Here is a 25,343-nt window from a genome sequence, read left to right on the forward strand (position 1 = left end):
TTATTTTCTTAGCTTTGAACTTCAGGTGCAAGATAAGGAATGGGAGGAAAACAGGCCTGCTCCTTCATTGTCCTCCACAAATATGACACGCCTGAGAGGAAGTTTTTGATCTTTTCTAAGCCCCAGGTGACATCACCGATACAACACTGCTTTTTAAAAGCCAACCCTCCTCCCCACCCCCCACTAGAAAGTGATGGTGAAAATATTATGCTTCCTCTATTTTCATGCTTTCCAAACTGCTGGTACAATCTAACAGGAAGTTGTAAAAATCAATTAAGTAGGCTATGATCAGCACTTTAAAAATTAATAAAATGAAGTAGAAATACCAGAAGCACATCACAAAATAAGAGTTTTATTTTAGACACATAATTTTTATTCCTAGTTTATTATATGTAGATGTATTTGTATACTGGCTTGTGACATTTTACAACTCTGTGCATTAGAGCAAAACTTTGAAAACCACTGATCTAGAGGGTGCATATACTTCAACCTCAGATGGAGTCTGTAGTCTAAGACCCTCCATCTGACACATTATTCCAACAATATTCTACAGTTCTCTACTTTTTAGGGCTTCTCTGGGAAGCAAAATTGATGTATATAGCCCACTGATAAGTCACCAAGAAATCTTTTGTATAGAAAGATGCACTTGACGTAGAAGGGCAAATATCTAATAGAATACAGCAGAGTTTGGTAGCAACTGTTTTGATGGAGTATTTTTATTATAGAGACAATTGTTAAATAAAAAGCTAAATATGCCCTACCATCTCTCCCTAGATATATAAGGTTATGTTAAAGCACATCTATGTTTATTCTATCATATATCAATAATTTAATATTAAATAATTAAATTATAACAAAACCCAGCAACTGAAGTCCCCTGCTATCAAATTTCCTGCATCAGTAATTTCAGGCAAGTCAATCCAGCAACATTTCAGAATAAAATGCCTTCTTGACTTTGACTTCTTGCTCCTTTCCCAAACACTGCATTTATCCTTCAGCCACATCAAGAGTTATCTTTTTAGACACACTGTATGTTATTAATGGGCTTCCCTGGTGGCTCAGTGATAAAGAATCCACCTGCAAATACAGGAGATGGGGATTCGATCCCTGGGTCTGGAAGATCCCCTGGAGAGGGAAATGGCAACCTACTCCAGTATTCTTGCCGGGAAATTCCATGGACAGAGGAGCCTGGTGGGCTACAGTCCATGGAGCTGCAAAAGAGTTGGACACCACTTAGCTAAACAACAAATACATTAATAGGAAATTTCAAACTAGGAAAATGCTGATTCCTATTCACCAAGGCACTTACATACTTAAATAAGGTCTGTGGCTCTTTCAGCCTTATGAGGTAGACATGAAAAGCAACTAACTTGGTGACAGAGTTTGAGTCATGAGTCATTAACCTTTTAAGCTTACAGTCTTTTACTTTCACTAATGTCTACAAATTTACACCTAAGTAGATTCCTAATCATTTTTATCTAGCAAAATTCATTACTGTATTTCATCAATCTAAGACACCATTGATTTTAAGACTATTTTATGTACCACTGAGAAAGGAAAAAAAGGCTGATTAAAGTATGCTTTAGCAAGAATTTATAATACATCAATTTCAGGGGTATTAAATTGTCAAAAATAGGTGCCTCATTGAAGAGATGAAGTACAGGGGTTGATTTCAAAGGCTGTTGCCTCTTCTCACTCCTCAAGTGTCTGTTGACATATTTTTAATGTAGAATTAAAGTTAATGGGACCATTTTTTTTTTCCTGAAAATGAACTGTCTTTTGGTTTCACTGCCCACTGAATTTTGGCTAGTTTTTTTTTTTTTTTTTAATATTTGGCTAGCTTTTCAAACTTAAAATTTCTAACATTTCACTAGAAACTTCACTGTTACGTCAAACAGGTGATCTCAGGAATGTATTTGGTAGGAAAAGAGGAAGAACAAGATAGGCTAGAGAAAAGACAAGGTCCTAGTTGTTAATCACTGTTTTCAATATCTTAACTTAAAATTATTTTTTAAACCTTATAGTGTAAGAAGAAACAACTAACTGTTCTGGAGCCTTTATTATTATTTTTTTTAAGTAACAAAAACTTTTATTTTATTTTTTGTTTTTTTTTTTTTGTTATATATCCATTTTTATTAATCAAAAGACCTTAAACCAAGCTTGAGAAAACTTGTTAAAGGCAAATTTTATTTACCTTTTTAAGTTACAAAAATATGCACATGTCAAAAATACAGTCTTGTCCATATAAGAGTAGTTCCAGCCATTTAAAAGTTATACAGAGTTTGGAAACAGCAATTCATACACAAGTCTCAAAACATTCATTTAACGAACAGTATACATACAACCAGTCAATTCAGTTATTGCTAGTTATATGCCACTTTTACTTGAGACTGTTCTCCTTTAGGGAAAAGGCAGTATTTGGGCAATCTGGCTGTTGCTACTAAAGCTGTGGTTTTAAAAAGTCAATCCAAAATTAGAATAAACTCAGTTTGAGTAGAATATGTGTAAGCTTTAGTCAGTACTACAAGGTGTGGTCTAAATTTCTGTTCCATCCCTTTCTCCTACTTAGTTCTATTTTATGAATATATCAGAAATGTGATGTGTAGTTTGCGACAAGAGTAAATGAATTGTTGATCTTCAAATTAAGTAACAAGAAATACTGAGTTGGAATGTGGAAACAAAGCTGGCACATCTAGTGTAAAAACATGAGAATGATGAATTCAAGAATGGAAAAATGTTTAAAGTTTAACCAAAAAACAAAGCTTTCTTTCTCTTTAGATGCTGAGACACAGAATGAATCAACTGGTTTTTCTGAAGTTTATAGGCTTATGAAGATCGTCTGTTCTCTATCTTTTCCAAAAAGAAAATGTGAGCTACACAACAGGAACATGTTTTATAACAGATCTTTTTGCTCAATGCCGTATGGAAGAACACTATCATGAGATTAAATAATTTTAGCTTTAAGTAGTAAAGAGATCATGCAGTTGACAGTGTAAACACAGGGAACAAATCACTCACTTTGGGGGTGGGTAGTATGTAGCAGACTTTTGGTCTGAAGTTCACATGGAAGACTTAGAAGTTAAGGGTCCCAAAGAGAGAGCCATGGCTTTGTTTCCAACTTTTCTGTCAGACCCTGCTGCAGGGTCAGGCTTATTGCTGACATTTTTCCCCAACAAGTTCTTAAATAAATTGAAACATATACTGGTGATAAGCATGAGGTGAACTAGAAAAACACTTAAAAATAATTCTTAGAACAAAAGTGACAGTCATGACCTTTTGGTAAAGATACTTATTACCTTAATGACTTAAATCCTAAAATTAGGCTACATTTTTAGGAGGTAGAAAACAAATACCCAAAACGTACCACTTGGCCATCCTTTCTTACTTGTGGCCAACCTCGGATCTATACATTTCTCACTCCTCATTCTCCCGTTAAAGCTATTAGTCCTACTACCATTTACTATCTAAAGTTGCAGACCTGGAGCTGCCAAGAAAAAGCTTTTAAAGAAGTCTTGCTTTTAAGCCACTGAGTGTATCCAACACTCGGGTATCAATTGAGAACATTTTACATCTCTCAAGTAGATTAATTCACTTCCTAAGAAAACATGCCAACGTGAAAAAAATTACTTAACATAAAAAGACTATTGAACATCTCTACATGTGATTCTAGTATGTCAGAGTAGTTATGTAAACCTAAACTAGTAATGTGTTCATTGAATTGCTTTGAAAAAGCCTTATATATAAACTGCATTACCAGTGTTAAACAAAAAAGGTACACTTTATACTACAAAATTAACCTAATCTAACAACAATAATAAACACTCCACTTCCTCCCAGAAAGTTACATTGTGCTGATATCCCATAGATAGTACTATAAAAAGATTTCCTTTTTGCGATATGCTGGGCTCACAGTGAGTATGCTAATACAGAGATCATGGATATGATGTTACTGTAAGAATGTCATTAGTGAAACATGTATAAGGCATGTAGAAAACTAGCATTAAAGCTCTTAAGGGCAATGATTCAAATTGGCAGCTGCTAGAAAAGGTGCTGCTAGGAATAAAAAAATATTAAAGAAATTTAGTTTCAGCACATACTAGTTTTTAGTGCTTCCACAATGAAATGAACTAATAACTCACATAAATTTCTGTTGCTGGAACTAATGGACCAAAAAAGAATGGACTTTTGCCCCCTTTAAATAGTAGCCCAATCCTGAAAACGGAAGCAGTCACTCGCAATCTTCCACACAGTATTGTTAGCAGTAGTCTGCGCAGTCAGCAGGAAGTTCTGGTTGAAGTAGTGTTGCTTGTTGCCATCAAACTTCACAGTTCCACTGGTCACAACAAGAACTGTGGTCTGGGCCTGAGTAGCTTGCTCTGCACCCACACAAGAAAAGAGAAGTGGTTGGATTCTTTACATAAGCAGATTTTCAGGCTTAAACACATTGTCTATAACTTAAACACTAAAAAAAGTTTCCTAAACTGTCTTTAAGCATAATCTTGAGCATGCACACCCAAAGCCAGAAAACTCAATAACCATTTCAAAGATACTAACATTATTTTCAGTCCAGAAAGATTTTGGGTACTCTAAAATTTCAATATCTAGCTTTTTGGTTCCTGTGTTAATATCTCCTTGTTTTTTTTTTTAACAGAACTTTGTCAAATTTTGTTTCTTAAGTTGTCATTCTTTTCAAGAACTATAAAGACAAAAAAATCACTCAGGAAACTACTGCTTAAGATGCTTAGGACCCCACCTAGAGGTTAATCTTATAAACTGCATCAATCTGCCTGGAATCAAAATCTGCCTTGACAAAAGCTACCCTTTCACATAACAGAGTAAATTGCTGTGAAATTTTAATAGGTTTTAAGATAATAAAACACATTAATCAGAGACATGGTATATTTTTTTCTCTTGAGACATTTCAAGGTACAGAAGGCAACTATTTATTTAGGGAAAACAGACAGTTGTTTCTCTCCAACAGAAATCATAGTAAGGCTCAATTTGCCACATGACTTTTAATAAGCTGCACAATCACTCAATCCACCAAAACCTACCACTGGCTCTCTGGAGTTAGATGCATCTAAACGAAGATCAAAATTTTGATTTGACAGCTGAATTTTTCATATTTAACTTACTCAAAAAAGTAATTACTGCTACCACTGAAAGTTGCTAGCTGCTTCTGGTGTTAAAGTTCAGTGCCCACTAAAGGAAAATAAGTACCTCAAAAGACCATGATCTTACCATGAACTGGCTGGCAATCTAACATATTGACCTGGAATTCACTAGAAGGCAACATGTCAAAAAAATTGGCTAGGGCTTCCAGCCCTGTAACAACATTTCCATTCCATATTAAAGTGGCCTTGTCCAGATACAGCCTGGTTAGTGCCTAAAAAGAAAGAAAAAAGAGGGAAATATTTTTGCTTTTGGGCAAATTATCTTGTAGAGACGGATTGAAAGGTTACAGTGAGTGTCTAAACATTTTTATATTTCTTCCTCCATCTCTCCTTCCCTTGCCCCCTCCATGGAGGACAATGTGAACAAGGTATCTGCCTTATAAAGTTGCTTAAATGGGTATTATCCTGTGCTATGCTGTGCTCAGTTGTATCTAACTCTTTGCGACCTCATGGTCTGTAACCCTCCAGGCTCCTCAGTCCCTGGGAATCTCCACTCAAGAATACGGGAATGGGTTGCCATGCCCTCCTCCAGGGGATCCGAACCCAGTTCTCCCACATTGCAGGCGGATTCCTTACCAGCTGAGCTACCAGGCAAGCCCTCTTAATATACTAGGCAGCTAGCTACTTTTTTTTCATATTTCACTGTTACCACACTGAGAAACCTTTGTATCAAATGGAAAGAGAGGCTTTTTTTTTAAGTTTTGCTTTCTGTAATTAAAATGAATTAAATGATCACAGGTTTCAAAGCCCTTGCAGCCCAGAACCAGTTTGAATCTCCCTCCCTTTTCTAATTCTGTAAAAAAAGCTGTCTGTCAGGCTCTACCTGTACCTTTCAATCCTAGTGTTTATATACATGTAAGCCCTTTAATGTTTGAACCATTTAATGTTGTATGTGTTAAGAAGAATTAGTTCCCTTTATCGCTGTGGAAATAGCATATTCAGTCCAAAAGAATCAGTAGTACTTGCTAAAGCAAAGTCTTTGATAAGTCAAGTAAGTTAAAACTCAAATAAGGCAGAATCCAACCATTAACTCTTTAGTCCCTGGAGTCAGTCACAGGAATTTAGTGTGTCACAAGGGACATTATTTGCTTAGCTCTAAATTTTAACTTAAGAAAAAAATAAATAAATAAATAAATTTTAACTTAAAGGGCCAACACATATCTGGACTCTGGACATGAACTATGTTGCTTTCTTTTTTTGCTACTTTGTCCTTGAAGGCACCAAGGCCCAACAGATGTCCACTGTTACATCCTGTGCCGGGTCCCACATCATCAAACATCAGTATCAAGAACTTTTTAGTCTTCTGCCTTAACAAAATAGCTTTTAGAGATATTAACTTCTGCAGCATAGACAGAGTTCTCTACAACACAGTGTTATACTGATAAGAGACCTAGGGAAGATTCTAGGTCACATACAGAAATCCTTAAAAGATATGGCTCAGGAACACATCGCAAGGAAAAAAGCTGATGAAGTGAGAACTTTCTCTGTGGAAGACTAAAAGTATCCAAGCCAGGCAGATTCTGTTTGTGAGTGCCAGATACAGCTGTGAGCTTTAACACAAAATTATCAATTAATATATGAAATTAAAGGGGCAAATCAGGGAACATCCTCTGTAATGACAGGCCCCTTCACTAGCACTAATACTATTTTAACCATATTGGTTAAATGATGTGATTAAGAAAATGTAATGAATTTAAGTAAATATATGTTGGGTCCCATGTTAAGTGCAGTATTTAATTCCCATTTACCACCCTAAAAATAAAACAGGGTTGAGAGAGGTTAGAAACTTGCCCAAGGTCACAGAGCTTGGCAAACACAAAGCTGGGGTATGATTCCAGAGTTCACACATCCATAATGCCATACCAACCCTTTCCTAAGCAATGTGCTTTTAGAGAACATAGCTATCACTTATGAAATTCGGATGAATGGATGGCTCAAAAAAAAAAAAAAAAGGAAATGGTATTTAATAAAGAATAGTAGTCTGTAACACTCACCCGTCTCCTTTTGTCCATTGTCTCATAGTAAATATTGACAAATTCCTCAGCAGCTCTGCACGCCTGATCTACATAAGTTTTAAATTCCTACAAGAAAAATTTAATTAAAATGTAATTACCAACCCTCCAACCCCTCACAAACATATCACCAACAAAAGCTGATGATTTCAATCATTTTATAACTCCATAAACTGTCTACATTCTTCCATATAAATTTGGACATTTTTAAGGTTAGGGCCTAAGTTTCCAACTTTCACTATTTTTAAGTACATTATGGTTAGGACATACTAACCATTCATTAGTGAATTTCAGCTTTTTCTTACTTTAAACATAAATTTACAATCTTTGCATGGCAACTGGTGTTTTAGGCTTCCAGTATTTTAGAAAACATTTACCTTAACAAAAAACGATGGGTTCTGAACCGTAAAAAAAAAAAAAGAAGCGTTGGGGGGGGGGGCGGTGCGGGCAGGCGCGAATTGCCATTGAATAAGTTAGCAAAGTGTTGCGTTCCCTTTTCAAGCTGGTAAGTTACTGATAAGTTATTCAAAAGTTGTTGAATGAGAAAAAAACTGAGTATGTTCGATGAACTTGTTTGAAAAATTAGGTACTCAGAAAACGTCCTCACATTATGTAAAAATTTACAGGAGTTTGTAAAGGATTTTAGCATACGTGCTGCCAAAGCGAGCAATATAAAGGATTTTAAAACGGAAGAAAAAGAAATGCTGTTGCGGTTTTCTCCTCCGAGAAAATTACTTTCTTCCCCAGCCATTTACCAGACCAAACTATTATTTGACTTAAGAACTAATTTCATTTCACTTTCAGGTAATTGAAAGTTATTTAAATCGTGAAAGGATAACAAGCCATAAGCAACAGACCCCAACATTCCCGACACTCGCTAGTTCCCATCTTAGGGTCCTTTCCAGGATCGGAAAGCAAGTGCACAGCCCTTGGAGCTGGGGAGGTGGGGAGGTGGGGAGGATCGGGGGTCGGCGGTCGGGGAATAGTTGGGGGCTTCAGAGAGCGGGCCCCGCCCCCGGCGCCTGGCGGGCCAAACCCTGATTCGCCGCTTGACCACGTGACCAGCAACCAGCCCGCCCCAGAGCCCCTCCCCTCAGCCGCCCGCGCCCCGCGCCCGGCACCCTGCGGCGGCCGGGGCACTCACCACAGCCATGGCCATCGGGGATTCCGAATTGCCCTTTTCCTGCAGTGGCGGCGTCACTACGTCCTCTCGTCCCTGGTTCCCTCGCCTGTGGGATGATCAAATACTTAGTAAGACAGCGAAACCCGCCAAACGTACAGAATTCTCTGCCCGCCCATTCTCTCCCGGAAGTAACTCGGTCCGATGTTAAAATCACCCCGATGTACCAACCTTAAGTACAGTTCTCTTCAGTTCCGACCGTCCCGTCCCGTCTGCCTTATGTATTCACTTGTTTGATATTTGTTAACTTAGTTTGGAAAAAAAAAAACACTCAGCTTTTGTAATTTGATAATCTTAACAAAAGTATCCATTTCTCCAAAACGTCCAAGGACAGCAAAAAAAAGAGACCTATTTAAAGCGTCCAATGTGGGGGCTTCTTTACTCCAGGGGGTGGGGAAAGGGCTAGCTGATAAAAGGAGAGGAAACCTACCAGATCTGTAGCGACTACGAAAAATGGGTGGAGCTCGGGGAAAAGCGTGCGACTATACTGGTAGAAAATGGCGTAAGGTTCTGGAACCTTCTCAAAGACTCAATCTTAACTGAATTTACCCCAGTGTATCAGTAATACTCCTAAAATTATTCACTACTTTGATTTGGCACTATTCAGTGGAAAATGTTCATTTACTTCTTCTATTATGAAAGGTCTTGCAGACCTCAAATGAAGGATTTCACCACTTTCCATGACGTACTCTCTAAAAACAGCTAAAATTTTACTGAGTGGTGACCGTGAGCAAGGTACTTTTCTAAGCATTTTAACACATATTCATTTATCACTTACACAATAACGCTATGAGGTAATCATCTCTGTTATACATTGAACACAAAGAATGATTAAATAACATGCTTAGGGTCACAAAACTAATTGTAATTCAAGTTTAAGTAGTTTAACTACCACTGCCACCGGACTCCACTCCCCAACATACTTCAAAACCACTCAAAGTCCCCAACGATTTCTGGGCAGTCAAGTCAGATATTTTGATAGTCTTACCACAAATAGCTGGTGTGTGGCTCCTCAGAAAAATCATTTCTTCTTTGGTGTCGTTCTCTGTCTCCCTGAGACCACTCACTTCTGAATTTTTTCATACTTCAATCTGCCTTTTTCCTGTCTCTCCTCCCTTCGGTCTGTCTCTAACTGAAGCAACGGCTCCTCCCCGTACCCTATGACCTCTGCGCCCCTCTATTGACGTCACTTCCGGGGTGCCTTCCGTTTAACACCTCTCTCCTCCTACGTGGTCTCAATTGTTACTTGTATGCTAATGAATTTCAATAACACGTGTCCAGCACCGCCCTCCAACTCGTCTCTGGGTTGCAATTCTATTTATTGAATTTCACTAAATATGAACACCGACGTGCACTACAGGCTTCTCAGACTTGGTGAGTCCAAAATTTGAATGCGTTTTTTTCCCGCACTTATAATCTTCTGTATGCTTTCTGTTATCCGTGCGTGAATTTTTGGAATGTTTATATTTAATTTATTTGGTGTCTTTCCCCTCCTTCCTCCATCATTGCAGTTCATTCATTCATTCAACAAATATTTATTGAATGCCTACTATGGGACAGGCATTGTGCAAGGTTCTGGATATATAGTGATGAGCAAAATAGGCATGATCTATACAGCAGCAATGGCACCCCACTCCAGTACTCTTGCCTGGAGAATCTCAGGGAAGGGGGAGCCTGGTGGGCTGCTGTCTATGGGGTCGCACAGAGTCAGACACGACTGAAGTGACTTAGCAGCAGCAGCATACCCTCATGAAGCTCACAATATATTTGGGAATAATGGACAATAAATGAAACAATGGATTACAGAGGAGTTCCAAGTAACTTGCCCAATTCTGCTCATTCTCCCTCCCTCCCAGCCTGTTCTGCCTTTCTTTCTCTTTCCTCAACACAAACTGATTGCTCTATTCTCATTTTTTTCCAAAATTCTTCTAGTTTTTAAAGACCTGTCTCAGTCTAGCCTCAATTTTCCCTTCCAGACTTCTCTCCTATTATTTGCTAACACTGGCAAAGTTAACTACTGTTTACCAAAAATGACTCATGTTTACTGCTTTATAGGTGATCGTCTGGTATACAGTCCCTGATTCAGAAATATTTTCCTACCCATGACAGAGGAGATTATGCAGCCAGCCCCCTATTTGAGTGTATGAAGTTGGGACTGATTAGATAAGTTTTGGTGTGTTGAGAGGCATCAGTACAATTCAGGAGATGGTTAAGGGGCATGGAATAGCTGACTGTAGGAGCAATAAACTGGGTTGTAGGGCTGCTTATGGCTTTTCTGTTCAGCCATTTCTTGGTCAATTGTAGACTTAATGGAACCAAAGCTCTTTGGACTTATCACCATTCTTATCTGAACCTTCCCCTTGGTCTTGATTCGAGAAGGACTAGTCTAGGTCAATCAGGGAAGTGATCTGAGCAGTCAGTCTCTTCTCAGGTCTCTAACTGGTGACCAGCATTCACTAAGTCTCCTGCTCTACCCACAGAGTTAGCCAGGCACATTTGGCCTGTTCACATTAAATAGTGCTTTTGAAAAACAACTTTTTTGAGATATAATTCATATCACCCATTTAAGGTGTAGAATTTGGTGGATTTTAGTATATTCACAGAGTTGTGAAAACATCATCATGAAATTTTAGAACTTTTTGAATGTACTGAAAAGAAATCCCTTTCCCATTAGCAATCATTTCCCATTCCTCTTTCACCCCAGCTCCTGGCACCAGCAATGCACTTTTTACTTACATAGATTTGCCATTCTGGACATTTCATATAAATGGAATCATACAATATATGGTTCTTTGTGTTTCAGCATAATGTTATCAAAGTTCATCCATGTTGTAGCATGTATCAGTACTCTTTCCCTTTTAACTGTAGAGTAATATTCCAACTGTATGAATATAACATTTTGTTTATTCATTAATCCATTGATGGGCATTTGGGTGGTTTCCATTTTAGGATATTATGAATAATTCTCCCATAAAAGTTTGTGTACAAGTTTTTGTGTGGACATGCTTTCAGTTCTCTTGGGTAGATATCTGGGAGTGGAATTTCTGGGTCATATTGTAATTTATGGGCTCCCCAGGTGGCTCAGTGGTAAAGAAACCAGTTTCAATGCAGGAGTCACAGCTGTGGGTTCAATCCCAGTGTTGGGAAGATCACCTGGAGGAGGGTACAGCAACCAACTCCAGTATTCTTGCCTGGAGAAACCCATGGACAGAGGAGCCTGGTAGGCTGAAGTCCATGGGGTCTCAAGAGTTGGATGTGACTTAGCGACTAAACCACCACCAGGGGACTATTGGGCAGATTGCCTGACTAGTAGTGATCAGATGATTCTTGATTGGTTTACTATTTTATTTTGGGGAGAGCCCAAAGTGTAATTAAGCCTTGGTTTGGTGACATTGAGGCTTAGCATAAACCATTCCATTTTGGTCCTGTTTTGTTTTTAAACATAGACATTTTATGGGACTGCTGGATTGTTTTCAACAGTGGCTGAATCATTTTACAATCCTGCCAGCAATGCATGAGGGTTCCAGTTTCTCCACATCCTCACCAATGCTTGTTATTGTCTATCTTAAAAAATTCTTTTTTATTAAATTAATTTATTTTAATTGGAGGCTAATTACTTTACAATATTGTGGTGGATTTTGCTATATATCGACATGAATCAGCCATGGGTGTACAACACCCATGTGTCCCCCCCATCCTGAAACCCTTTCCACCTCTCTCTTCACCCCAGCCCTCTGGGTTGTCCCAGAGCAGCAGCTTTGAGTGCCTTGCTTCATGCATTGAACATGCATTGGTCATCTGTTTTACATATGGTAATATACATGTTTCAATGCTATTCTCTCAAATCATCCCACCCTTGCCTCCTCCCACAGAGTTCAAAAGTCTGTTCTTTACATCTGTGTCTCTTGCTGTCTTGCATATAAGGTTGTTGTTACTGTCTTTCTAAATTCCATAGTATATGCGTTAATATACTGTATTGGTGTTTCTTTCTGACTTACTTCACTCTGTATAATAGGCTCCAGTTTCATCCACCTCATTAGAACTGACTCAAATGCATTCTTTTTTATAGCTGAGTAATATTCCACTGTGTATATGTACCACAGCTTCCTTATCCATTTGTCTGCCGATGGACATCTAGGTTGCTTCCAAGTCCTAGCTATTGTAAACAGTGTTGCAGTGAACTTTGGGGGTACATGTACCTCTTTAAATTCTGGTTTCCTTGGTGTGTATGCCCAGCAGTGGGATTGCTGGGTCATATGGCAGTTCTATTTCCAGTTTTTTAAGGAATCTCCACACTGTTCTCCATAGTGGCTATACTAGTTTGCATTCCCACCAACAGTGTAAAAGGGTTCCCTTTTCTCTGCACCCTCTCTAGCATTTATTGTTTGTAGACTTTTGAATGGCAGCCATTCTGACCGGCGTGAGATGGTACCTCATTGTGGTTTTGACTTGCATTTCTCTGATAATGAGTGATGTTGAGCATCTTTTCACATGTTAGCCATCTGCATGTCTTCTTTGGAGAACTGTCTGTTTAGTTCTTTGGCTCACTTTTGATTGAGTTATTTATTTTTCTTGTATTGAGCTGCAGGAGCTGCTTGTATATTTTGGAGATGAATTCTTTGTCAGTTGTCTTATTTGCTATTATTTTCTCCCATTCTGAAGGCTGTCTTTTTACTCTGCTTATAGTTTCCTTCTTTTTGCAAAAGCTTTTAATTAGGTCCCATTTGTTTATTTTTGTTTTTATTTCCATTACCCTGGGAGGTGGGTCACAGAGGATCTTGCTGTGATTTATGTCAGAGAGTGTTCTGACTATGTTTTCCTCTAAGAGTTTTATAGTTTCTGGTCTTACATTTAGATCTTTAATCCATTTTGAGTTTATTTTTCTGTGTGGTGTTAGAAAATGTTCTAGTTTCAGGTGGTTGTATTGCCTATCTTTTTAATTATAGCCATCCTAGTGAATTCAAAGTAGTATCTCACTGAAGCTTTGATTTGCATCTCCCTGATACCTAATGATATTGAGCATCTTTTCATGAGCTTATTAGTTATTTGTAGATCTTCTTTAGTGGAGGACAGAGGAGCCTGGTGTGCTGCAGTCCATGGGGCCGCAAAAAGTCAGACATGACTTAGCAACTGAAAAACAACAATCTTCTTTCAAATCTGTACATTCAGATCCTTTGTCTATTTTATTTATTTATTTTTTTCTTTGTCTATTTTAAAAATAAGGTCTATTTTAAAATTTTTTATCATTGTTTTAAGTATTCTTCTTATATTCTGGAAACAAGTCCCAGATCATATATACAATTGGTAAATATTTTTTCTCATTCTGCAGATTGTCTTTTCACTACTGTGGAGCTGTAGAGAGGGGAATGGGAATAGGTGAGTAGGTCAAGTTATAACACTACAAACCCTGAAGTGTTTGTCAGTGTTTAGCAGTTCCTCTTGAATAAGTACTCCTTAGAATTTGCAAGTGTTTGCTTAATTTCTAGAGCTCTGAAAAAGTTAATTTTGACAATTTTGCTAGTGTTTTTATTGTTTTTATTGAAGGGTGGACTTACAGAAGTCCTCACACCACCATTCCAGAAACCCTGCCTGCATAGCCCTTGTGTAATCTTTTAAAAGGCATTATTGTAGTCTGCCTTTTGTTATTATGTATTTATATTTTTTATTAGATTTGAAGTTCCTGTGGCTAACTGTATGTGTTTTTCATACCTTAAACACTCACTTATACCACTGGTATTGAGTAAAAACTTTACATGGAGTAGTAGGTAGTTAAAAGTGAATGTCCAAATGAAATTTCATCCTCCTTTAGCCTCATTCTGAATCCATTCTGAAAAAAATGAGAATGTGACCTAATTTCTTATAAAGGGAACTTTCTCTCCCTACCATGATAAAAATGAGAGAATAATCAATTTTTACCTCGTTACTTTTCAATTGCTTCCTCTATGGGGTATTCACAAGCCTTATCTTTAGGAGAGAACAATTCTTTCAACTCTGTTGCAAACTTCTTTTCTTTCAGGTAATTATTTTCAGAAGCAAAATGTACAATAAGGCTTTTGTATTGGCTGAGCACTCAGGTTTTGGGAAATCTGACTAACATCCTGGCTCAACCAGTCTAAAAATTTCTTAGAAAAATATGAATCATCATTGTCAAGACACCATAATGTAAGGTTCAGACAGGGGCATACTGTTAATTAGCAGGATGAGAAACTAAGATCTGCAAATTTTCTTATCTTACTTGGCTCTATCTTAGAAGTCGTCTTTGTAATAAACATCTGTACATTTTCTTACCTTCTCTCTTCCATCTATTTCCAACTTCTTTTCTGCTTCCATGTATTCAACAGAAATAAACAAAACAAAAAGTTGTCCCCACCCCTCAAAAAAAGGAAAGGAAAAAAAATGCTGCTAGGGGCTTAACGTAGTCACTCAATTTTTCCCTATTCTTTTTACCATTAAGTATATGTTTTCCTGATATTAACATAGATCTACAAAAATTTTTGTTATTATTTTCATGACAAAACATTTTCTCATCATTTTCTTTTCAACCTTTTGAGTTGCCATGTTGCAGAGTGTCCTAGATTTCATATAGCTTGGTTTTTCTGGGCTTGATAGTATGTCTTTTAAAAATAATGTATTATGTTCCTACAGTAATGTTCATAAAGCTTGTGTGCTACATCATGGATTTTTACAAAAGCATACAGCCGTATAGCTAATCACTAACTACATCAAAATAATATTTTCAGTGCCCAGAAAGCTCCATTTTGTCCACTGTCAGTCAATGATCCCCAAAGGAAACTAGTATAATGACTTTGATGATTATAGATCACTTTTTTCATATAAATGGATTTATATAGCATGTACTCTTTAACACTGGCTTCTTTCACTCAGCATTAGTATGAGAGCATGCAAGTTCTTGCATTTTAGCAATAGTTCACTCTTTATAACAGCTTCAAAAGGGAGAGTGAAGAAGAGAACTGATCTGAGGGGGAAAGAGTTCAATATTTCATTATTAAATTGTATTCTGGCTTTAAAAATGTCCTTGATTTAGAGAAGTTTCTTTCCATTCCTCGCTTGGTGTGTATGTTTTTTATTCCTTAAAATTATATACAGGTGTTGAATTTTATCGAATGCCTGTTCTGCAAGTATCGGCAGCCTTCTCCTTTATTCAGCTAATATAATAAATTGAATTGGTTGACTTTTAAATATTTAACCAAGATTTGTTATTGAGATAAACCTCACTTGTCATGATTCATTTCATACATTGCTAGATTTATTTTCTTAAAATTTGTTTAGGATTTTTGAATCTGTCTTCATGACAGATACTGACTTGCATTCTTCCTTTTCTTGTTTTTTTCCTTATTAGGTTTTGGTATCAGTGTTCTGCTGGCCTCATTAAATACAACTACTTTGGATTTCTTTTTTGGTGTTTGCATTGTATATATTCCCACCTTTTTTACTTTTAACTTCTCTGTACCTATTATTTAATCTGAGTCTCTTTTAAGCAGCCCGTATTTGCATTGTTTTCTATAAAAGAAAAAGCAATCTGATAATCTTTTTATTTTAATTGAAGTGTTTAATCCATTACACTTAAAATAATTATTGAATATGGTTGGGCTTATAGCTACCATCATGCTACTTGTTTTTTACTTGGCCTACCTATTTTTAGTTTTCCTTTCTTACCTTTTTATTATTAAATTATTTTATTACCCTATTTTATCCTGTATTACTTTATTTTTTTGCTTTTCAAAGCATGCTGTTTATTTTAAGAGCAATTTGTTGAATTTTGTCTATTAATATATGACTTATGTTAACATTTTTTTGCTCAAGATTATGTGTGTTGACAACTCTTATAGCTTCTGGGAATTCATTTCAATAGTGAGCATGACAACCGGTAGTAACATACTGTATTACACAATTTCTTTAAATTCTTCTCAGGCGACCTCTTTTCAACCACGATGATGTTTTGTTCCAGAGCCTATGCGTGAACAATTTTTATATTTTTCCAAAATAAAAGTTGTTTTCTCCAGGTCTTTCTGTTAGGAATTCGTGATTTCCCTGTGAATGGATGGAACTTAAAGCCTAATTGTTCAATTCAGAATTCAAAAGCCATAAAATTTGGCCTAAAGTAAACAAAGCACATTTATTCTCTTGTTCCTAATTGCTTGAAATTTTATCCAGGTTTTCTAAAAGTTGATTGAGTCTTACCAACATTTTATATGAACCACACATGGATTTAGAATTTATAGAAAAACCCAAACCTCTCGAAACAAACCCTGCATCAAGAAAGTTTCATTTGGTTTCAAGTTGCAGTGTAAAAATCTAATATAACCTTATTTAAAAAGCACTAAGCAATACTAGATGGAGTGAATCTCTGTTTCCAGCAAAATGCCATGCTTATGTATCATTGAATACTGGTACTAATTTATATCTATAAATCTTGAATGAAGTCCTCTCTATGTTTTGAAGTAAATGCAACTATACACATTTTATTTTATTTATTTATTTTAAAAATTTATTTATTTTTTAATTGAAGGATAATTGCTTTACAGAATTTTGTTGTTTTCTGTCAAACATCAACATAAATCAGCCATGAGTATACATATATCCCCTCCCTTTTGAACCTCCCTCCAATCTCCCTCCCCATCCCACCCCTATAGGTTGATACAGAGCCCCTGTTTGAGTTTCCTGAGACATACAGCAAATTCCTGTTGGCTATTTGTTTTACATATGGAAATGTAAGTTTCCATGTTACTCCATACATCTCACCCTCTCCTCCCCTCTCCCCATGTCCATAAGTCTATCCTCTATGTCTGTTTCTCCGTTGCTGCCCTGCAAATAAATTCTTCAGTACCATTTGTCTAGATTCCATATATATCTGTTAGTATACAATATTTATCTTTCTTTTTCTGATGTACTTCACTCTGTATAATAGGCTCTGGGTTCATCCACCTCATTAGAACTGACTCAAATGTGTTCCTTTTTATGGCTGAGTAATATTACATTGTGTATATATACCACAACTTCTTTACCCATTCATCTGTCGATGGACATCTAGGTTGATTCCATGTTCTAGCTGTTGTAACTAGTGCTGCAGTGGGATACATGTGTCTTTTTCAATTTTGGTTTTCTCAGGGTATATGCCTAGGAGTGGGATTGCTGGGTCATGTGGTGGTTTTATTCCTGGTTTTTAATAAACTATTTATTTTAATTGGAGGCTAATTACTTTACAGTATTGTAGTGGTTTTTGCCATACATTGACATGAATCAGCCACAGGTGCACATGTGTTTCCCATCCAAAACCCCCCTCCCACCTCCCTCCCCATCCCATCCCCCAGGGTCATCCCAGTGCACCAGTCCTGAGCACCTTGTCTCATGCATCGAACCTGGACTGACGATCTGCTTCACATATGATAATATACATGTTTCAATGCTACCCTCTCAAATCATCCCACCCTCGCCCTCTCCCACAGAGTCCAAAAGACTATTCTCTACATCTGTGTCTCTTTTGCTGTCTTGCATATAGGGTCATCATTACCATCTTTCTAAATTTCATATATATGCGTTAATATACTGAATTGCTGTTTTTCTTTCTGACTTACTTCACTGTGTATAATAGGCTCCAGTTTCATCCACCTCATTAGAGCTGATTCTAATGCATTCTTTTTAATGACTGAGTAATATTCCATTGTGTATATGTACCACAGCTTTCTTATCCATTCATTTGCCGATGGACATCTAGGTTGCTTCCATGTCCTGGCTATTGTAAACAGTGCTGCGATGAACATTGGGGTACATGTGTCACTTTCAGTTCTGGTTTCCTTGGTGTGTATGCCCAGCAGTGGGATTGCTGGGTCATGTGGCAGTTCTATGTCCAGTTTTTTAAGGAATCTCCACACTGTTCTCCATAGTGGCTATACTAGTTTGCATTCCCACCAACAGTGTAAGAGGGTTCCTTTTTCTCTACACCCTCTCCAGCATTTATTGTTTGTAGACTTCTTGATAGCAACCATTCTGACTGGCATGAGATGGTACCTCATTGTGGTTTTGATTTGCATTTCTCTGATAATGAGTGATGTTGAGCATCTTTTCACATGTTAGCCATCTGCATGTCTTCTTTGGAGAAATGTTTAGTTCTTTGGCCCATTTTTTGATTGGGTCATTTATTTTTCTGGAATTGAGCTGCAGGAGCTGCTTGTATATTTTTGAGATGAATTCTTTGTCTGTTGCTTCATTTGCTATTATTTTCTCCCATTCTGAAGGCTGTCTTTTCACCTTGCTTATAGTTTCCTTCACTGTGCAAAAGCTTTTAAGTTTAATTAGGTCCCATTTGTTTATTTTTTGCTTTTACTTTCATTACTCTGGGAGGTGGGTTATAGAGGATCCTGCTGTGATTTATGTCAGAGAGTGTTTTGCCTATGTTTTCCTCTAGGAGTTTATAGCTTCTGGTCTAACATTTAGATCTTTAATCCATTTTGAGTTTATTTTTGCATATGATGTTAGAAAGTGTTCTAGTTTCATTCTTTTACAAGTGATTGACCAGTTTTCCCAGCACCACTTGTTAAAGAGATTGTCTTTTCTCCATTGTATATTCTTGCATCCTTTGTCAAAGATAAAGTGTCCATAGATGCATGGATTTATCTCTGGGCTTTCTATTCTGTTCCATTGATCTATATTTCTGTCTTTGTGCCCGTACCATACTGTCTTGATGACTGTAGCTTTGTAGTAGAGCCTGAAGTCAGGCAGGTTGATTCCTCCAGTTCCATTCTTCTTTCTCAAGATTGCTTTGCTATTCGAGGTTTTTTGTATTTCCATACAAATTGTGAAATTATTTGTTCTACTTCTCTGAGAAATACCATTGGTAGCTTGACAGGGATTGCATTGAATCTATAGATTACTTTGGGTAGTATACTCATTTTCACTGTATTGATTTTTCCAATCCATGAACATGGTATATTTCTCCATCTATTTGTGTCATCTTTGATTTCTCTCATCTGTGTTTTATAGTTTTCCATATATAGGTCTTTTGTTTCTTTAGGTAGATTTATTCCTAAATATTTTATTCTTTTCATTGCATTGGTGAATGGAATTGTTTCCTTAATTTCTCTTTCTGTTTTCTCATTGTTAGTGTATAGGAATGCAAGGGATTTCTGTGTGTTAATTTTATATCCTGCAACTTTACTATATTCATTGATTAGCTCTACTCACTTTCTGGTGGAGTCTTTCGGGTTTTCTATGTAGAGGATCATGTCATCTGCAAACAGTGAGAGTTTTACCTCTTCTTTTCCAATCTGGATTCCTTTTCTTTTTTTTCCCTCTGATTACTGTGGCTAAAACTTTCAAAACTATGTTGAATAGTAGTGGTGAGAGTGGGCACCCTTGTCTTGTTCCTGACTTTAGGGAAAATGCTTTCAATTTTTCACCATTGAGGATAATGTTTGCTGTGGGTTTATCATATATAGCTTTTATTATGTTGAGGTATGTTCCTTCTATTCCTGCTTTCTGGAGGGTTTTTATCATAAATGGATGTTGAATTTTGTCAAAGGCTTTCTCTACATATATTGAGATAATCATATGGTTTTTATCTTTCAATTTGTTAGTGTGGTTTATTACATTGATTGATTTGCGGATATTGAAGAATCCTTGCATCCCTGGGATAAAGCCCACTTGGTCATGATGTATGATCTTTTTAATATGTTGTTGGATTCTGTTTGCTAGAATTTTGTTAAGGATTTTTGCATCTATGTTCATCAGTGATATTGGCCTGTAGTTTTCCTTTTTTGTGGCATCTTTGTCTGGTTTTGGTATTAGGCTGATGGTGGCCTCATAGAATGAGTTTGGAAGTTTGCCTTCCTCTGCAATTTTCTGGAAGAGTTTGAGTAGGATAGGTGTTAGTTCTTCTCTAAATTTTTGGTAGAATTCACCTGTGAAGCTGTCTGGTCCTGGGCTTTTGTTTGCTGGAAGATTTCTGATTACAGTTTTGATTTCTGTGCTTGTGATGGATCTGTTAAGATTTTATATTTCTTCCTGGTTCAGTTTTGGAAAGTTATACTTTTCTAAGAATTCGTCCATTTCTTCCAAGTTGTCCATTTTATTGGCATAAAGTTGCTGATAGTCTCTTATGATCCTTTGTATTTCTGTATTTTCTGTTGTGATCACTCCATTTTCATTTCTAATTTTGTTGACTTGATTCTTCTTCCTTTGCTTCTTGATAAGTCTGGCTAATGGTTTGTCTATTTTATTTATCTTCTCAAAGAACCAGCTTTTAGCTTTGTAGATTTTTGCTATGGTCTCCTTTGTTTCTTTTTCATTTATTTCTGCCCTAATTTTTATGATTTTTTTTCCTTCTACTAACCCTGGGGTTCTTCATGTCTTCCTTTTCTCATTGCCTTAGGTGTAGAGTTAGGTTATTTATTTGACTTTTTTCTTGTTTCTTGAGGTAAGCTTGTATTGCTGTGAACCTTCCCCTTAGCACTGCTTTTACTGATTCCCATGGGTTTTGGGTTGCTGTGTTTTCATTTTTATTCGTTTCTATGCATATTTTGATTTCTTTTTTTATTTCTTCTGTGATTTGTTGGTTATTCAAAAGTGTGTTGTTTAGCCTCCATATGTTTGTATTTTTAATAGTTTTTTTCTGTAGTTGATATCTAATCTTACCGCATTGTGATCAGAAAAGAAGCTTGAAATGATTTCAGTTTTTTGAATTTACCAAGGCTAGATTTATGGCCCAGGATGTGATCTGGCCTGGAGAAGGTTCTGTGTGCACTTGAGAAGAAGGTGAAATTCATTGTTTTGGGGTGAAAAGTCCTATAGATATCAATTAAGTCTAACTGATCCATTGTAACATTTAAAGTTTGTTTTTCCTTTCTAATTTTCTGTTTAGTTCATTTATCCATAGGTATGAGTGTGGTGTTAAAGTCTCCCACTATTATTTTGTTACTGTTAATTTCCCCTTTCATACTTGTTAGCATTTGCTTTACATATTGTGGTGCTCCTATGTTGGGTGCATATATAATTGTTATATCGTCTTCTGGAATGAACCATTGATCATTATGTAGAGTCCTTCTTTGTCTCTTTTCACGGCCTTTATTTCAAAGTCTATTTTATCTGATATGAGTATTGCTACTCCTGCTTTCTTTTGGTCTCCATTTGCATGAAATATCTTTTTCCAACCCTTCACTTTCAGTGTGTATATGTCCCTTGATTTGAGGTGGGTCTCTTGTAGGCAGCATATATAGGGGTCTTATTTTTGTATCCATTCAGCCAGTCTTTGTCTTTTGGTTGGGACATTCAACCAATTTACATTTAAGGTAATTATTGATAAATATGATCCCATTGCCATTTACTTTGTTGTTTTGTGTTCAAGTTTATACACCTTTTCTGTGTTTCCTGTCTAGAGAAGATCCCTTAGCATTTGTTGAAGAGCTGGTTTGGTGGTATTCTCTCAGCTTTTGCTTGTCTGTAAAGCTTTTGATTTCTCCTTCATATTTGAATGAGATCCTTGCAGGGTGCAGTAATCTGGGTTGTAGGTTTTTATCTTTCATCACTTACGTATGTCCTGCCATTCCCTTCTGGCCTGAAGAGTTTCTATTGGAAGATCAGCTATTATCCTTATGGGAATCCCCTTGTGTGTTATTTGTTGTTTTTCCCTTGCTGCTTTTATTATTTGTTCTTTGTGTTTGATCTTTATTAATTTGATTAAAATGTGTCTTGGGGTGTTTTGCCTTGGGTTTATCCTGTTTGGGACTCTCTGGGTTTCTTGGACTTGGGTGACTATTTCCTTCCCCATTTTAGGGAAGTTTTCAACTATTATATCCTCAAGTATTTTCTCATGGCCTTTTTTTGTCTTCTTCTCGGAACTCCTATGATTTGAATGTTGGGACGTTTGACATTGTCCCAGAGGTCTCTGAGGTTGTCTTCATTTCTTTTAATTCTTTTTTCTTTTTTCCTCTCTGCTTCATTTACTTCCATCATTGTATCTTCTACCTCACTTATCCTGTCTTCTGCCTCTGCTATTCTACTGTTGGTTCCCTCCAGAGAGTTTTTGATCTCAGTTATTGCATTGTTCATCATTGATTGACTCTTTCTTATTTCTTCTAAGTCCTTGTTAAACATTTCTTGCATCTTCTCAATCCTTGTCTCCAGACTATTTATCTGTAACTCCATTTTTTTTCCCAAGATTTTGGATCATTTTAACTATCATTATTCTGAATTTATTTTCAGGTAGACTCCCTATCGCCTCCTCTTTTGTTTGATTTGATGGGTATTTATCATGTTCCTTTACCTGCTGAATATTTCTCTGCCTTTCATCTTGTTTAGATTGCTGTGTTTGGGGTGGTCTTTCTGTATGCTGAAAGTTTGTGGTTCCTCTTTATTGTGGAGGTTACTCCCTGTGGGTGGGGTTGGACGAATGGCTTGTCAAGGTTTCCTGGTTAGGGAAGCTTGTGTCAGTGTTCTGGTGGGTGGAGCTGGATCTCTTCTCTCTGGAGTGCAATGAAGTGTCCAGTAGTGAGTTTTGAGGTGTCTATGGGTTTGGTGTGACTTTGGGCAGCCTGTATATTAATGCTCAGGGCTATGTTCTTGCGTTGCTGGAGAATTAGTGTGGTATGTCTTGCTCTGGAACTTGTTGGCTCTTGGGTGGAGTTTGGTTTCAGTGTAGGTATGGAGGCTTTTGGATGAGCTCTTGCCTATTAATGTTCCCTGGAGTCAAGAGTTTTCTGATGTTCTTAAGTTTTGGATTTAAGCCTCCTGCCTCTGGTTTTCAGTCTTATTCTTACAGTAGCCTCAAGACTTCCCCATCCATACCACACTGATGATAAAACATCTAGGTTAATGGGGAAAATATTCTCCACAGTGAGGGGCACCCAGAGAGGTTCATAGAGTTACATGGATAAGAGAAGAAGGAGGAGGGAGATAGAGGTGACCAGAAGGAGAAGAGGGGGAATCAAAGGGGGAAAGAGCAATCTAGCCAGTAATCAATTCCCTATGTGCTCGCCACAGCCTGAAACACCCAGAGAGGTTCACAGAGTTACATAGAGAAGAGAAGAGGGAGGAAGGGGATAGAGATGACCAGAGGAGAAGAGGGGGGGTCAAAAGGAGAGAGACAGATCTAACCAGTAATCAGTTCCCTAAGTGTTCTCCACAGCCCAAAATACCCAAAGAGTGTTGGGTAGAGAAGAGAAGGGGGAGGGAGGAGATAGAGGTGACTCAGAGGAGAAAAAGGAGAGTCAAAAAGGGGAGAGGGCAGTCAAGCCAGTAATCGCACTCCTAAGTAAAAATGGGTGCTGAAGATTAGATTCTTAAAGGTAAAAAATTGATAACAAATACCAAAAAGCAAAGATTAAAAATCTAGAGTAGAGGTTAGACTCTCAAAAATACAATATTAAAATAAATAATAAAATCACAAAAATTACAAAAAATATATGAAATTTGCTTTAAAAATAGGGTCTTTTTTGCAAGGTAATAGTAGGTTATAAAAATGAAAATTAAAGGAGTAATAAAGGGCTTAAAAATAAAAAAAATTAATAAAAAAATGATAATAGTAAAATATACCTAGGAATTTCTCTGGAGCTGTTGCTGGCAGTGTGTGGTCAGTTCAGTTCCAGATAGTTCCTTGTTCCAGCTTATACTTCTTCTTGAGGTCTATAGGTCCCTTCCAATGTAGTTGGTGCTAACTACAGGGTTTTAATCTGTTGCACCTGTCACTTCTCAAGCGGTTCCCTCTGTTTATTTTGGCTTCTTCTGTTTGCAAGTCTCTTCAGTGTCTAATTTCCACCCTAACACAAGGGGGCGAAGGTGGTCACTTATTTAAGTTCACTTGTTCAGTCGTGCTGTGGGGAGGGAGGAACACTGCAAACAAATACCACTGGCGTGTGTGGGGAGTGCTCGCAGTGTCTGGGCCACACTGGGTTTGCCCCCACTCATGGCATGTGTGCTTTCCCAGTCTACACTGCTCAGGCCCCAGGTTGCTCTGCAGGGGATCTGTCTAAAGCGGGCCCTGGGTTGCGTGCACTTCCCAGGTCTGAGCCACTCAGGTTCAGGTTCTCGGGTACTCCACAAAGGCACAGACTCTGTTGGGCCTATACTTTGTGCCCTTCCCACATCCAAGCAGCTCAGACGACCAGGTGCTTGGTGAGTACACTCTCCCCAGGTAGGGTGGTGTGTCTTATCACCTCCCCGGTCCCAGCTGCTCAGTTTCCTGCGTGTGCAGTGGGAGCGCCATCTCAGGTGTGCCGTCCGTCTCCTCTGGGGAGCTGATCTCTGGCTGCGACCCTCCTGGTGGATGTCAACCATCCAGGATCCCAGGAAGACTTGGTTAGCAACTGGGAGCCTGCTCACAGTTTGGTAGAGGATGCCGTCTCTGGGGCTGAGATTGTCCCTCGCTAGCTTTGGCTGTCGCCCGCCTGCCTGTCTGCCTTTGGTGGGGGATGGGCCAGTCCGCAGCCAGCTAGCTCTCCTCTGGTATTCGCTCAGTCCTTTGTTCTGTGAGTGGGCAGGCAGTGCCTTAGGTTAGAGCTTTTCATGGGAAAGTTCTCTTCCTCTCTCTTTCTTTTTTTTTTCCTTTCTGGCTGTCCCACAGTTTGGGTGCTATCTCACGTTAGCTCCTCAGGGTATTCAGGCCCGGTCCTTACCCTAAAAAATGCAGCCCTTGCTTCTGTGTTCAGCCCCTGCTTGCAGGTGGAGGACGTGAGCATCTGGGCTACTTCTCTGCTGGGAGTTGTGGTTAGGCATGTAATCTGTGGGTTTTATTTATTTATTTTTTCCTCCCAGTTATGTTGCCCTCTGAGATTCCAAAACTCCCCACAGACCCGCTGGTGAGAGGGTTTCCTGGTGTTTGGAAACTTTTCCTCCTTCACAACTCCCTCCCGGGAGGAAAAAAAAAAAGAAAATGGGCTGCCTTTCTGGGTGCCTGGTGTCTTCCGCCAGCGTTCAAAAGCTGTTTTGTGGAATTTGCTCAGTGTTCAAATGATCTTTTGATGAATT

At 37.9% G+C, this 25,343-nt stretch overlaps 1 protein-coding gene across 2 annotated transcripts; it reads right to left on the minus strand.

Annotated features, from left to right (window-relative positions):
* Positions 1-2,160: 2,160 nt before the first annotated feature.
* On the minus strand, positions 2,161-9,469 carry NXT2 (nuclear transport factor 2 like export factor 2). 2 transcript variants are annotated; one of them, XM_043459674.1, is made up of 5 exons: positions 9,355-9,469; positions 8,331-8,415; positions 7,169-7,255; positions 5,242-5,386; positions 2,161-4,376 (listed from the first exon to the last, which is right to left on the minus strand). In XM_043459674.1, the coding sequence occupies exons 1-5, from the start codon at positions 9,447-9,449 to the stop codon at positions 4,195-4,197; spliced, it is 594 nt and encodes a 197-aa protein (XP_043315609.1). In that variant the 5' UTR covers positions 9,450-9,469; the 3' UTR covers positions 2,161-4,194. The 2 variants fall into 2 exon arrangements, with proteins under 2 accessions (XP_043315609.1, XP_043315610.1); XM_043459675.1 differs by lacking the exon at positions 9,355-9,469 and adding an exon at positions 8,538-8,679.
* Between the last annotated feature and the right edge of the window lie 15,874 nt (positions 9,470-25,343).

Source organism: Cervus canadensis, chromosome X (genome assembly GCF_019320065.1).
Source record: "Cervus canadensis isolate Bull #8, Minnesota chromosome X, ASM1932006v1, whole genome shotgun sequence".
In the NCBI taxonomy this organism is placed as follows: domain Eukaryota; kingdom Metazoa; phylum Chordata; class Mammalia; order Artiodactyla; family Cervidae; genus Cervus; species Cervus canadensis.

Coding starts and splice junctions, on each gene's coding strand:
- NXT2 (XM_043459674.1), bottom strand. CDS start 9,449: ATGAAAAAATTCAGAAGTGAGTGGTCTCAGGGAGACAGAGAACGACAC. Junction 8,416..9,354: donor CCACACACCAGCTATTTGTG/GTAAGACTATCA, acceptor ATCATCCCACAG/GCGAGGGAACCAGGGACGAG. Junction 4,377..5,241: donor AGATTGCCAGCCAGTTCATG/GTAAGATCATGG, acceptor GTGTGGGTGCAG/AGCAAGCTACTCAGGCCCAG.